At 38.0% G+C, this 16,402-nt stretch overlaps 1 protein-coding gene across 4 annotated transcripts in view; it reads right to left on the reverse strand.

The window, feature by feature from the left end:
• PATJ (PATJ crumbs cell polarity complex component) overlaps positions 1 to 16,402 on the reverse strand; it is a 383,451-nt gene that overhangs the window by 109,493 nt on the left and 257,556 nt on the right. For all 4 annotated transcript variants that reach the window (XR_008715910.1, XM_055585657.1, XM_055585656.1 and 1 more), the window contains exon 30: positions 10,664 to 10,736. Coding sequence is in view for 3 of the 4 variants with exons in the window: in XM_055585657.1 (XP_055441632.1) it covers positions 10,664 to 10,736 (73 nt within the window). In the remaining variant the exon portion in view is untranslated. The remainder of the gene's footprint in view (positions 1 to 10,663; positions 10,737 to 16,402) is intronic.

A 16,402-nucleotide genomic window follows, 5' to 3' on the forward strand; every position in this document is an offset into this window, starting at 1 on the left:
TAGCACAACACTAGTTGCTGCATCAATATGCCAGCAATCTGGAAAACTCCGCAGTGGCCACAGGACTGGAAAAGGTCAGTTTTCATTCCAATCCCAAAGAAAGGCAATGCCAAAGAATGCTCAAACTACCGCACAATTGCACTCATTTCACACGCTAGTAAAGTAATCCTCAAAATTCTGCAAGCCAGGCTTCAGCAATACATGACCCCTGAACTTCCAGATGTTCAAGCTGGTTTTAGAAAAGGCAGAGGAAACAGAGATCAAATTGCCAACATTCACTGGATCATCGAAAAAGCAAGAGAGTTCCAGAAAAACATCTATTTCTGTTTTATTGACTGTGCCAAAGCCTTTGACTGTGTGGATTACAATAAACTGTGGAAAATTCTGAAAGAGATGGGGATACCAGACCATCTAACCTGTCTCTTGAGAAATCTATATGCAGGTCAGGAAACAACAATTAGAACTGGACATGGAACAACAGGCTGGTTCCAAATAGGAAAAGGAGTATGTCAAGGCTGTATATTGCTGCTGCTACTGCTAATTCACTTCAGTTGTGTCTGACTCTGTGCAACCCCATAGTCGTAACCCTGCTTATTTAACTTATATGCAGAAGACATCATGAGAAATGCTGGGCTGGAAGAAACACAAGCTGGAATCAAGATTGCTGGGAGAAATATCAATAACCTCAGATATGCAGATGACACCACCCTTATGGCAGAAAGTGAAGAGGAACTAAAAAGCCTCTTGATGAAAGTGAAGGAGGAGAGTGAAAAAGTTGGTTTAAAGCTCAACATTCAGATAACTAAGATCATGGCATCTGGTCCCATTACTTCATGGCAAATAGATAGGGAAACAGTGTCAGACTTTATTTTTTGGGGCTCCAAAATCACTGCAGATGGTGACTGCAGCCATGAAATTACTGCTTACTGCTTGGAAGGAAAGTTATGACCAACCTAGATCGCATATTGAAAAGCAGAGACATTACTTTGCCAACAAAGCTCCATCTAGTTAAGGCTATGGTTTTTCCAGTAGTCATGTATGGGTGTGAGAGTTGCACGGTGAAGAAAGCTGAGCGCTGAAGAATTGATGCTTTTGAACTGTGGTGCTGGAGAAGACTCTTGAGAGTCCCTTGGACTGCAAGAAAATCCAACCAGTCCATCCTAAAGGAGATCAGTCCTGGGTGTTCATTGGAAGGACAGATGTTGAAGCTGAAACTCCAATACTTTGGCTATCTCGTGCAAAGAGTTGACTCATTGGAAAAGACTCTGATGCTGGGAGGCATTGGGGGCCGGAGGAGAAGGGGACGACAGAGGATGAGATGGCTGGATAGCATCACCAACTCAATGGACATGAATTTGGGTAGACTTCAGGAGTTGGTGATGGGCAGGGAGGCCTGGCATGCTGCGATTCATGGGGTCGCAAAGAGTTGGACATGACTGAGTGACTGAACTAAACTGACTTCAGATCAGATCAGATCAGATCAGTCGCTCAGTTGTGTCCGACTCTTTGCGACCCCATGAATCGCAGCACGCCAGGCCTCCCTGTCCATCACGAACTCCCGGAGTTCACTCAGACTCACGTCCATCGAGTCAGCGATGCCATCCAGCCATCTCATCCTCTGTCGTCCCCTTCTCCTCCTGCTCCCAGTCCCTCCCAGCATCAGTCTTTTCCAATGAGCCAACTCTTCGCATGAGATGGCCAAAGTACGGGAGTTGCAGCTTTAGCATCATTCCCTCCAAAGAAATCCCAGGGCTGATCTCCTTGAGAATGGACTGGTTGGATCTCCTTGCAGTCCAAGGGACTCTCAAGAGTCTTCTCCAACACCACAGTTCAAAAGCATCAATTCTTCGGCACTCAGCCTTCTTCACAGTCCAACTCTCACATCCATACATGACCACAGGAAAAACCATAGCCTTGACTAGATGAACCTTTGTTGGTAAAGTAATGTCTCTGCTTTTGAATAAACTGACTTAGGTGCTATTAATTTTTATTTTTAGCTTTTTGTTGAGACAGGCTTTGTTTATGACCTGTTTCATGTAGTTATAAAAAGGCTAAATAAATGAGTACCACTGTGATGCCAATTGACATAAGAAAAAGTGATACATTTAAAATAATCTGTTAAAGAACCCTAGCCAGTAAGAGTCAGACCCAGGATTCACAGCTAGGTAAGACTATCACTAAAGGCCACATTGTTGGTAACTATGCCTCAGGTCCTAAGTAAATTAAATGATGCTCCTGTTTCTTATTCTTTCTTTTCATTTATGAGTGTTCACAACTAATCTTATGAAAGACAGGATTCGCAACCTTAAAAAATATCACTGTCATTAGATTATCAAAAAGTATTTTAGAGTTTGTTACCCAGAAATTTTCATTAGATAGAACATCTCTCCATGAATTTTGCATAATCAAGAAATTACCATATAATACAAACATGTCAAAGTTAAGAAACAAAGCTTGAAAATATATAGCTTTTCAGTGTTTTAGATAGTGGGTAAGTTCTAGAGACAGAAAAAATATATATACTTTTAAAAGGAAGAAAAACCTTTAATGCCCTGTTACTTAGTATCTGGTTCTGTAAGCTGTGGGAAGCCCTGTAGAGGCCCTGGGGAGGCTATGCTATCCAACTGGAGGATGTAATGGAAACAATGCCCGTAACTGTAGCAGTGGATTGCAAGACAAACCCACAGGTGGCTTCTCAAGTAACCCTGCAAATGGCCACCTCCTCTGTCCTAGATGAGAGATTTCTTACCAAGATCATGGTTAGCTGATGCCATTCATCTAATTACATATATGTCTCCTTAGGAAAAGGAAAGTATTATTTAGAGAATCAGAGAAATCTTTATATTTCTTTCAGCATGAAAATATAAGAAATGAAATTTTCTTGGTCTTTATAAAATGAATACTAAAGAGGGAAAGAAAACAGCAGTTTGATGCTTCAACTTTGAAAATTCAAGAAAATATGGGCAAGACAGATGGTCTATATATCCTTTAAGATTTGAATAAAAACAAAAAAAGAATACCCTTTATATCTAACATCCACAGAATTTATCATACAATGCCATGTCTCAAATGCACCTAACTCCATAAATCCTTTCCTTATTCTTGCTGAAGGATGTCTCTTCTTCCCCTAAGCTTATCTAACAGTTTACACGAACCTCTTATGTCACTTTCATCATCTCATTTGTATCCTAATTATGTATGTAAAGAATTGATCTCCCCAATGAGATGGAAAAATGCTTGAATCCAACATCTGTGCTTCATTCATTTCCTGAGTCTAATTCATTTCTATATTCATCCTAGGTTCTGTCTCATTTCAAAGTTGATGCTCTTTATAACTGTACCTTGAGTCTCTTCTAAAACATTTCTTCTATTTTTAGTTACTGGTTTAGTCTGAGATAGCTCCATAAAGGAGGATTTGAAGTCAAAATCTAGATGGAGAGAAGAGACAGGTAAAAAGGAAGTTGGAGTCGAAAGAGGTCAGCAAATTAAGTATTTACTTTTCTAGGAGAGCCAAAGGTTACATAAGAGTTTTCATGCTTAAATGAAGCACAGAGCAAAACAATGAGGGTTCTGTTCTGAGAACAGAATGGCTCATATGTATAAATTACCCTGCTGACTAGGAGCTTAAAAAACAGGAGTCAGTCAGAGATAGAAAGGAGAAAACAGGTCAGTAGGCATGATTTCCAAAGCACAATCGCATCACAGTGGTTGAAGACCATCTGGCTGATGGATAGCAGCCCATTAACACCCAAGATGATTCAGCTATTCTGGATGGCTGGGTGTTCCCTTCCCCTGTTGCTGATCTTCAGACCACCTGTCCAAAGCTGCCCATTCAGCGAAGGCTGCTCAAAGTGAAAAACCTTTCCCCATGAAGACTACGGTCAGAAGATTCCATAGTGAATTATGCTTTATAGATAAATGAGAGGAAAGGGCAAGGCTCATTGTTCATACATTTAACATAGACTTTACCACCTCCCCCACCCCCCCACTCGAGAGTCACCAAAAAAGGACTGATAAGAAATGCTATTCAATCTCTACTGAGAAGTCTCTTCCAAACCCTCTTAAAGTTTTAAACTTCCTCCACTGGGTTCCTCCAAGATCTTCTACATAAAGTGATGATAAATGTTATATTTTTTTGTACTCCTTTTTTCATACCCACTAAATGTCTATAGTTTTCGCCCTCTAGACACTGAGAACCTTGACAGTAGGAATTTATATTTTATTTAAGAGTAGGCTATCAATGAAAGTTAAATTAGTTAAGGATATTACTGTGGATTAGAAAAACACTTCTGGTCAGATAAAAGTGACATAGTGTTGTTTCTTTCCTCCTCTCCTTATTTAACATGACAAAGGAGCATATCAGTATATACAACTGTTTTCCTTTTAAGATTTTACTAAGCAAAATTAATAATAAAAAACCCCAGCAACTATACCTCTCTGATATAATTAAAAACTCTTTTTTCCCCAAAATAAAACTTAAGTTGGTTTAAATTTTGTCATCCCCATATTTCATAAATCCAATACTCCCTTCAAAAAAACCCACAAAATGATTTATTAGTTTCATTGCCAACCACCTAAGTTCACCAATATTTCTGCAAAGTCATGTTTGCTTGATGTGACAAATTAAATTTCTTTCTCCTATTCCCAATTGTGACCATATTTTCAAGGCTATTCAGAATTCCAGAAAGGCAATACACAATAAAAGATTAAATGGAAATTATGCTAATAGGATTCCCTGGGTAATCAACCTCTCCATTCTTTATGAAGTCTGTTCCATCTCACTTGGTATTCAAAAAAGCACAACTTCTGAAACAAAAATGAAGGTTCTTTCTTCTATAAAGATATTCTAAAAGATTCTGCCTGCCTTATAGAGGAATGGAATAAACATCTTGACTCCCCAGTACACACGAGTCCTCCTAACTCTTAGGAGACATTATAGCAGTAACTTCCTAATTGGGTTTTTAATGTCAAGACACTTTTGACTTTGCTATTAAACTAAGCTACCTAGAGTACAGCCCTGATCAGACCATTTCATTATTCAAAACACCTTCAACAGCTCCAAATACCTAATGCATAACATCCAGTCCTTCTGAGATTTAAATTCAAGCCTCTCTCATTTGACCTCAATTTATTTTTTCAATTCCACCCTCTATTACTCCCTTTCACATACCTATTGTATTCTTCTCCCTTTTCCACACCCTGATTTTTCTTATTTCTGGGCTTTTGTTTGTGCTGTTCCTACATTCTTATCTAACCATATTCATATTTTAAAATTCAATATATCTGTTCTCCTACCAGGAAAACATCTTCTGGTATTCATCTTCTGTGAACTCCTCCTAAAACTTTATCTCTTAGGACACCTTATTTTAGTAACATACATGTGTTATTTCCCATGTTAGACTGCAAGTTCTTTGAGTGTAGAGACTTGTGCAATTAATTCTTTTATGTTCTACAAAGTAGGTATTTGGCAAGTAATGGCAGAATGAATTGAATCAGTAAGAAGTAAGTATGCAACACTAAAATGAAGCATCAAGGATACAGTAGAAAAGCCATTCACTTATTCTACAAATATTTATTAAGCAAGTACTACATGTTAAGCACTGAGGATTCAGTGATCAGGAAGACAATAAGCCTGGCCCTAAAAAAGAATACAATTTAGTGAGGTGTTTACAGTCCTACATTATTATAATAAAACATGGTGATAACAAGAGAAGGAAAAGTGACAGAATCCTAATTGATAAACCCATTTGGAAATGGGTCCCTCTTTTTCTATATGCTCAAGTGATGTCACATAAAGAAAAAGGGGAAATTTTTACTTTTTAAATGAATCATGAGTGTTACTTAACTATGAAGGGAGTAAAGATTCCCACGGAAACAGTGTGGGATGAAGTTGGTCATAAGAATAGTATCTCATGTTTTTGAGCATTTGTATTTCAGGTGCTCTGTTTATTAATCTATGTACATTATTGTATTCATTTTAAGTCATAGAAAACTTGGAAGAGGATTCAAAAAAGTGATTCTCTGAGGACTTATGAATTAATAAGGTCAATGAATGAATAAAGGTTATTAATTAATAAATAGGAAGTGGGAATGCAACCTAGGTAGAAACAACAGGAACAAAAGCATAAGGAGGGAAAATTCAACACATGTATATGTGGAGTGCCCGGCAGGGGCACTCACACTAGTGAGAAAAGAAGGGTGATTAGTGGAGGCAGGTATAAAGCCTTAATTCTAACCTTGAAACAAAGATTTTGAAATACAGCTCTGATAAGCAAGAAATGGGTATTAAAAATATTTGACCAAGAAGACAAATGCAAGAAGAAAAGAAATCCTACATTAAATGTAACTGCTGAAAACCAAAGATGCCGGAGGCTGAGAGTCCTGCTAGAGGCCTGTGCAATACAAGCACAGCCACAGCTATGGTGAGTTCTTAGTGTGTGCCAAGAACAATGCTAAAAGTTTTATAAACATTATTCAGCTCTTCTAATCTAGAAAATTATTACTATCAAATGCCTTTTAAAAGTAAAGAAACACAAGCTTATTGAGCTTAAGGTTCAAGTTCATTCTGTTAGTGTCAAACCAATGATCAGGGTTCAAATCTATCAACTTTCAAGTTTATGTTCTTAATCACTTCTGTAAGTGTCCCAGCAATATTACAACTGCCAAAAGTAGAGCAGCAGAAATGCTAATAATCCCTTACATATGTATAGAGCTGTGTGGATTATAAAATACTTTTACCTACATTTAGTACTCAATCCTCATAGCTACCTGTTGACACAGGCAGGGAAGGCTATTAATCTGCTTTACAGAAAAAGGCAGATTTTGAGAGGTTAAGTATCTTCATGGAGGTCAGAAGCCCAGCAGATGATTGGTAGAGCTGAAACAAGAACTCATGTTTTTCTATTCAGTATTCAACCAGCACTCTTGTTCTCTCTGCTAGCACACAACTGCAGGAAGCGATTTTGTTCTCTGCTATAGTCTTGGTGTCTAGAACAGTCCTTGAGACATAATAAGAGCTCAATAAATATTTGTTCAATAAAAGAACAAATATGAGGTCCCATTAGTGTTTAATAAAAGTGCTATTCAATTATGTGGAATTATGATGTCAGGTTCAAATTCACAATCATATGGCTGTACTTCATCTCTTTGGTTAAATGGGCTGGTTCTCTCAACAATATATCAGATATGAATTATGCTTAAGTACTTACTGGAAACAGCTGCAAAGGAAAATGGCACAGTGAGGGGGTACATGAGTGAATGGAAGGGATAAGGAAGTGTTATAGACCAGAGCAGTCTTACATAGTACCTCAGATACCACCTGCAGGCTGGGTGTCACTCAGAATTTGGTGACAGTTATCAGAGACCAAAAGTCCAGAAAGAAACTGAACTTTAATAAAATTAAATAAATAAATATTTATACATAAATATAATAAAGAAACAACTCTCTTTATTGTATAATTCATTGTGAAAATGCAACACAAGTATCACACAGCATATTCTTTTAGAGAAAAGAATTATTATTTATTAACAATTTAAATGTCTAATATGATTTATTTTGGAAAATTAAATGCAAATAGTGGAATATTCAAATTTAAGAATTGTGATAAGATCTTGAAATTTAATATTGGTATTATTTATATTTTATACATATTTTTGGTCTTTATTCAAAAATAAAACCAATATTTAAAATTTTCAGAATACAAGTTATTTTTCTGACTTATTATTGATTCTTCTATGTATAAATAAAAGTAAAAAAATTTTTTTAAACAGGTAATTGAATAATGAGAATAATTTATGTGGTTAGCACAATTTAAAAAAGGAAAATAATAGCTAATATTGAATAATGTGTTTAAATATTAGAATAAATAGTTCACCTTTATTGAGTGTTTACTTTGTGCCATGAGCTGTATTAAATGCTTTATATACATTACTTCCTTTATTCTCTGCAAATCTATGAAGGTTTGGTGGTAACACTCCCAGGGACAGATGAGAAAACTAATGCTGAATAACAGCTGCCTCTGGGCATATGGGTATGCTACATAGCCTCTCTAGACCCCAGTTTCCTCTTCTATAAAGTGGAAATAATAATACTGTCTCTCAGAGGTATGAATGTAAACAGGACTTGGGACAATGCATTCAAGATAGTGTTGAACACAGTAGGTACTGTGTTCAATCATCCTCTTCTAAGTGGCTGCCCTGTCAACAGGAAGGCAGCAGAAACCATTTGGCTGGGAACAAACTAGAGAAAATACACAGCTAATATTAGAAGTCATTGCTGACAGAAAGAAAACAAAAGGAACTGAGTACTAACATTTATTGAGTAGCTACCATGGGTCGGGAAGATTTGCTGGAGAAGGGATAGGCTACCCACTCCAATATTCTTGGGCTTCCCTTGTGACTTAGCTGGTAAAGAATCTGCCTGCAATGCGGGAGACCTAGATTTGATCCCTGGGTTAGGAAGATCTCCTGGAGAAGGGAAAGGCTGCCCACTCCAGTATTCTGGCCTGGAGAATTCCACGGACTCTATAGTCCATGGGGTCGCAAAGAGTTGGACACGACTCAGCCACTTTCACTTCACTTTACTTCACCATGTACCTGGCACAAGATACCTACAGATAGATACAGATATCATCTCCTCACTCTCTCATTTGTTCTTAACCTTATGAAGTACAAGAAGTGACTGTAACCACTCAAGTTCACCTGTCTAGTGTCACAAGACTAAGTGATTAACACACACACACAACATCCAAAACATCAACAATCAGCTCTCTTGTCTTTGCTTCCAACACCAACACCTCATCTGACGGCAATTAGGTCTTGCCTGGGCTTCTGCTGTCTCTGTGTGTGTCTGTTGCCTAGCGTGTTACTTTTACCTTCTTATAGTCCATTCTCTACCTGGCAGACTGTTTCAGGTCACCTCACTCCCTGTTAAAAAATACCCAGTGGCTTCTACTGCACACAGACTAAAACCTGAGCTTCTGACTCTGACTCACCAAACTCTTCTCTCCCTCCCACCTCACATTCCCTCCCTCTCATCCTAGCCTACCACTCCCCAGGCTCCCAATGTACCCTCTAGCTCATTCTCACTTGACAGTTATTGTTGTAGAGAGCTGCAGAGAGAGCTCTTCCTCCTAATTTTTGCACGTCTGGCTCCTTCTTATCATTTTGATTTTGTTTAAATTTCACCTTGTCTATGCAGCTTTCCCTATAACCAAAGTGGTCACAAGCCACATTCCCTATTGTAATTTTAATTATCTGCAAGACATTGAACACTACCTGATAATTCTCTAAGTTTATTTATGTATTTGCTAGTTAATCTTCTCATTGGAATGTAAGCTGAACCATGGCAGGGAGCCTTATCTGTTTGATTCATAACTAGACATTTAATACCCCTAAGAGTACCTGACAAGTAATATGCACTCATTGAATACTTGTTGAATAGAAAGAATGAGCATTATACGATCAAATATTTACTAAAAGGAACACTATTCATACAGTTCATTTTGTTATGGAAGCAAACGAAAAGTATGGAAAGATACTAAACAGTAAATATTAACTTCCTTGAGGAAGTGAGGAAAGGAAAATCAAATTTTCTAACACTGCATTGTTTGATTAGTTATAATAAACATGCATTGTGGGAACTAAAAATAATCAGTTTCGTTCATTTCAGTCACTCAGTCGTGTCCAACTCTTTGCAACCCCATGAACCACAGCACACCAGGCCTCCCTGTCCATCACCAACTCCCAGAGTCTACCCAAACCCAAATCCATTGAGTCAGTAATGCCATCCAACCATCTCATCCTCTGTTGTCCACTTCTCCTTCTGCCCTCAATCTTTCCCAGCATCAGAGTCTTTTACAATGAGTCAGCTCTTTGCATCATGTGGCCAAAGTATTGGAGCTTCAGCTTCGACATCAGTCGTTCCAGTGAACACCCAGGACCAATCTCCTTTAGGATGGGCTGGTTGGATCTCCTTGCAGTCGAAGGGATTCTCAAGAGCCTTCTCCAACACCACAGTTCAAAAGCATCAATTCTTTGGCACTCAGCTTCCTTTATAGTCCAACTCTCACATCCATACATGACTACTGGAAAAACCAGAGCCTTGACTAGATGGACCTTTGTTGACAATGTCTCTGCTTTTTAATATTAATAAGTAAAAAATGAGAAGAGTATGTAATATTCTCTCAGCAGGGAATCTCTTAGCTAATTAATCTATATATCTATCTATCCATCCATCCATTCATCTCTAGAAGCAGATCACTATGTTAGCAATCTTGAAATATTAGTAATTTCTTCATTAATAGATGAAAGTATTTAAAGACACCCAAAACCATAGTATTAAAGAGTTTTGAAACCATAAAGAAAGGTACAATACAGTCATTAAAAAAGAGAATCTTCTAATAAATTCTGAAATCCTTAATTAGGACAAATTTCATATCTAGAATGAAACTTCAGGAATTTGGGGGAAGGCAGTACTCATATGATTAAGTTCTAATATGTGTGTTTTTTTTTAAACATTGATTTATATTACTTTACAATCATACCTCAAATATTTGTATTGTAATTAGGGAAACTCCCCAGCTAATAAACTCTGAGTTTGGAATACCAGATACTGAAAATCCATGTAACTCATTCACTAAGAGCTAATCAGGAGTTATCTTACCTCAATAGAAGTTGGGGAACTTGATGGTAATGGAAAGGGAGTAACGGCCATCTGATTGACTGCATCTTCATTTCTGTGAACGTTAAAATAGGCAGAATCAATACACAGCAAATGCTAAGTTCTTGGCTCAAATTAGAATCATTTTGTCAGTTCTGAGTTGAAAATGCACACACAGCACTACAGAATTTTTAAAAATGTAAATATACACTGGCTTCAAGCACGCAAAGCCATTAGGCACAAACAGAGATGTATTACTCAAGGGAAACTAAGATACAATTATTAGTGACAAAGAATGATGATGCTAGAAGTTGGCCAACTTCTGCTTGGTAAGTCAGGTGCTGCAGAGGATACTTTTGGAAAGGTGAATAAACAGTAAAGGATAGATCTCCTACAGAACCGTTGCCTACATACCATTTCTAGTAATGTAGTGGAAGTAAGCCCAAACCATCAGAACTGGTATTCTAGGAGTTGTTCTGTTCCTGACCCCCAGTAATGAAGTTTCAGCTCCTACCTCCTCTGCTCCAATTAGGGTAATGAGGAGTAGAATGAACTTAATCCACTTCACAGGACCAAAATAATTATCTTTAAGATTTATGTGAACTTTAGGTTTCACAATATAAAACGAAGAGACTTCTTACTGGTGTGCAAAGATCTAAGACTGCTCACAGATCTCTATGTCTGGTGTACATACGACAGCCACTGTCTGATTTAGGAGGGCACTCAAATGCACTTTTCGCATTTTATTTTTTATGTCTTATCAATTGGAAAAAGATCCATTGGTTGATGTCATTCCTACTTTGAGGCTTTAATCACATCACTGCCTTTACTTGAAATGCCTTTCTTTATATTAAATCTATACCCTACTCATCTTTCTCAATAATCTCAACTATGTTTATTTCCCTTAATTAAAAGACTATATATTGATGTCTTCCAAATTCACATTTAGCTTGGATATTTTTCTGTACCTAGGATCTGCAAACCCAACACCTATATTATATTCCACTAGAGGTGTTAGGCAATGGCACCCTACTCCAGTACTCCTGCCTGGAAAATCCCATGGATGGAGGAGCCTAGAAGGCTGCAGTCCATGGGGTCGCTGAGGGTTGGACACGACTGAGTGACTTCACTTTCACTTTTCACTTTCACACATTGGAGAAGGAAATGGCAACTCACTCCAGTGTTCTTGCCTGGAGAATCCCAGGGATGGGGGAGCCTGGTGGGCTGCCGTCTATGGGGTCACACAGAGTCGGACAGAACTGAAGCGACTTAGCAGCAGCAGCAGCAGAGGTCTTAGAAACATTTTAAATAAAACAGAGTTCTTTATCCCACTTTATTCCCAAAGGGTTTCTTTATTCCCAAAGGGTTCCATAGTCAACTTCCTCCCCACCTTAGTAAATATCAACAATATTCACCCGGTTGTTTAGCCAGGAACCTAAAGTCATTCTTGAACACTCTCACCCCTCAACTGTATATCCAATCCATCAAGATGTCTTATTGATTCAACCTTTAAAATGTATTTTGAATGGTTTCATTTCTTTCCATCCTATTCTAGTAAAAGTTATCATCATTTCTTTTCTGAACTAAAGTAAAAACCTCCTATTTGGTCTCCCTACTTATACTGTTCATCCTCTGTCCATTCTTCACCCAGCAGTTATTACGGTTCTAAAATATAAATCTGATTATATTTCTACCCTCTGCTTAAGATCATCCTACGACTCCTTAATGCATGAGGATCAAGTCCAAAATTGTTAGGGAAGTTATCAGGTGTTAAGGGATCTGGCCCCAGTCCCTACCTTTGAACTTGTCTTGTTCTCACTTCTCCTTCCCTACTCTGCTCAAACCCAGCTACACAGGCCTTCTTTCCATTTCTCAGCTGAGCCAAGCTCCATCCACCTCATGGCCTTTTCTCTTTTTCTTTTTTGTTCTGAATGCTTGGTGCCCAAATCCTTTGTCTGATTTTTTTAAATTTCTCTTTCATAGGTCACAATAAATGCAATTTCTGGAAACAAGCATTCTATGACTTCCACTATATGCTTGTAGCACTTATCTATAATCCTAGATCTGTTTACTTTCACAGTTTACTTAACTGGTTTGTATGCACATTGGTTTCAAATCTGTCTTCCCCTTAGTTGGTAAGCACTCCAAGGACAGGACTCATATTCTCCCTACTATTATATCATCTAAGGCAAACACAGTGCCTGGCAAACTGTCTGTACAGTAAGTCCCCTACGTGTAAACAAGTTCTGTCCCGAGAACACATTCGTTAAGTCCAATTTGTTTGTAAGTTCAACAAAGCCCAGGTACCCAACTAACATAATTGGCTATTTAACTGTATTGTAATAGGTTTATAATACTTTTCACAAAAATACTATACTAAAAAATATAAAAATAAAGAAAATACATTTAATCTTACAGAATAGTACCTTGAAAAGTACAGTAATACAGTACAATAGTTGCCATACAGCGGCTGGCATCAAGTGAACAGGCAAGAAGAGCTACTCACTAGAGGAGGGAGAGGAGATGGGAGATGGTAAAGCTGAAGGATCATCAGCAATAGGAGACAGAGGGCAAGCTGCAGTTTCACTCACGGCTGACAGTGATGGAAAGCATATTTACATCTTTGGAAGTTCGCAACTTGAAGATTCTTATGTAGGGGACTCACTAAACACAGTTATTTTAAGGGACTTCCCTAGTGGTCAAGTGGATAACACTCGCACTCCCAATGAAGGAGGCCCAGTTTAATCTTGGGAACTAAGATGGCAAATATTGCAAATGGGCTGGCATGATGCAGCTAATGAGCCTGCACGCTGTAACCAGAGAAAGCCCATGCTTTCTCTTTCTGTAACTAGAGAAGCTTGTGCACTACAATGAATACCCAGTGCAGTCAAAATAAATAAAATAAAATAAATAATGTAATGATCACTCACTTCAATAAGGAGACAGAAGTAGTTTCAGTTCTAGAACTACCACTGGCCTTAAGATTTTGGGGAAATCACTTCTAAGAAAATCCGTTTCCTGACCTCTTAAGTAAGTAGGCTGAATTGTAAAACTTCTATGCTGATAAAAATTCTTCTGAATAAGGCAGAACATAAATAAAGAGATGAGGTCTAGGTCCCATTTCTTGCTTTCATTCATTCAGTCAGTCAGTTCAGTCGCCCAGTCATGTCCAACTCTTTGTGACCCCATGGACTACAGCACGCCAGGCCTCCCTGTTCGTCACCAACTCCTGGAGTTTCCTCAAACTCATGTCCATTGAGTTGGGCTTTAACCTTTTAAAATTCTTGAATTATCTAGCACACCAGCCAAACCAAAGCAAAAGGGAGAAAACTAAAATCACAAAGGGACACAGAGCATGAAGAATATGTCCATTTCTCCTGACAGCATTATAGATGCCTTAAGCATGCACTATTATGTTAAGAGACGGCTGTTGTTTTTCAGGGAGTACAATCCACTCCTCAGCGGTTTTCTCATACACCAGAAGAAGCAATCAGTTACCCCTGGGTAAGTAACAGCATTTTCCCAGAGGTGATTTCCTTTCCCACTCAGGTTCCTCCAGGGAATAACACAAGAGAGCTCAGCTCTAGCTTAGAACTGAAAACGAACAGGACATGTCTGCTCCAGATTCAGAGCCCATGGGGCAGAGTGTATTTGGTGGTAATTAAGCAGATGGCCTTTCATATCTCTTTCAAAGGTTACAGGCATTAAAAATATAGCTGCACATAAGTTTTTATTGAGAAATAATGATTAACTAGACCACGTTATCACTTCATAATAATTTCCCCCAAAATAGTATGACTTTAATGGCTTTTAAAGTCCATATTAATTTTTTTAAACCTCACAGAATAGGAAACTTCAGTGGAGAGAGGAAAGCTGCTATAAGAAGTTACAGTTCATAATCCTTCACAATCCACTCATCAGTGAGTGTTCACAGACTTTGTCATCAAGGCAGCGATTTTTTTTAGTTGGAGTATAATTGCTTTGTGTGTGTTAGTTGCTTAGTCGTGTCTGACTCCTTGCGATCCTATGGACTGTGGCCTGCCAGGCCCCTCTGTCCACGGGATTCTCCAGGCAAGAATATTGGAGAAGGTTGCTATACCCTCCTCCAGGGGATCTTCCCCACCCAGAGATGTTACTCATGTCTCCTGCATTGCAGGCAGATTCTTTACCATCTGAGCTATAGGAAGTCCCTAATAATAATAATTGCTTTACAATGTTGTATTAGTTTTTGCTGTACAACAATGCGAATCAGCTATATATGTGTATGTGTGTATATACATATACACACATATATCCCCTCTTGAGCCTCCATCCCACTGTCCCCATCTCACCCCTCTAGGTCATCACAGAGCACTGAGCTGAGCTCCCTGTCCTATACAGCAGCTTCCCACTAGCTAGCTATTTTACACATGGTAGTGTATTCATGTCACTCTCATTCTCTCAATTCATCCCACCCTCTCCTTCTCCCTCTGGTGTCCACAAATCTGTTCTCTACATCTGTGTCTCTATTCCTGCCCTGCAAATAGGTTCATCAGTACCATTTTTCTGGATTCCATATATATGTATTAATATATGATATTTGCTTTTCTCTTTCTGACTCACTTCACTCTGTATGACAGACAAGACAACAATTTTAAAGAGAAAGAAGTGGGAAGAGGGAAACTAAAGGAGAGAAAGCAGTTATGCTTCACAAGGGCAGTTAGCCTAAAAGACTTCTGGGGATCCTCTGACCTCTCAAAGTCCATGATTCACAAGGAATGAAATCTGTTTGCTTCATAATTAACTTTTAATTTCCAGTATAATCAACACAAATTTCTTACATCTTGGTGCCCTATACAGCACACAATCAGAAATTGTAGTTGAAATTATTTGCTGGTATTTGCATTTATTTATTTTGCATGATTTGTATCTTTTTAAAAGTCTATTTTATTGAAGCATAATTGATTTACAATGTTGTATGAATTTCTACTACAAAGCAAAGTGATACAGTTATATGAATATGGTTATTCATAGAGGTTCCTCAAAAGACTAAAAACATAGTTGCCATATAATCTTGCAATCCCACACCAGGCATATATCCAGAGGGTAGATTATATACATGTATATATATAAAACATAGATATATATACATCCTTTTTCATATTCTTTTCTATTATTATATTATTCTATGATATCATTTCTATTATCATAGAATATTGAATATAGTTCCTTGTGCTATATATTAGGACTTGATTGTTTATTCTCTATATAATACCTTGCATCTGTGAATCCCAAAGCCCCCATCCATCTCTCTCCAAAGCCCTCTCCCCTTGGCCACCACAAGTCTGTTCTCTGTGTCTGTGAGTCTGTTTCTGCTTTGTAGATAAGTTCATTTGAGTTATATTTTAGATTCCACATATAAGTGACCTCAGTGTGGTATCTATCTTTTTCTTTCTGACTTCATTTAGAATGTAATCTCTAGGTCCATCCATGTTGTTCCAAATGACATTGTTTCATCCTTTTTGATGACTGAGTAATATTCCATTGTATAAATGTTCTTTATCCATTTATCTATGAGTGGATATTTAGGTTGTTTCCATGTCTTGACTATTGTAAGTAGTGCTACAATGAACACTGGGCTGCATTCATCTTTTTGAATTATAGTTTTCTCTGGATACATGCCCAGGAGTGGGATTTTAGGATCATACAGCAACTCTACTTTTGCTTTTTGAGGAACTTCCATTCTGTTTTCTATATCAGCTA

The sequence above is a fragment of the Bubalus kerabau genome, chromosome 6 (genome assembly GCF_029407905.1).
Source record: "Bubalus kerabau isolate K-KA32 ecotype Philippines breed swamp buffalo chromosome 6, PCC_UOA_SB_1v2, whole genome shotgun sequence".
NCBI classification, from domain to species: domain Eukaryota; kingdom Metazoa; phylum Chordata; class Mammalia; order Artiodactyla; family Bovidae; genus Bubalus; species Bubalus kerabau.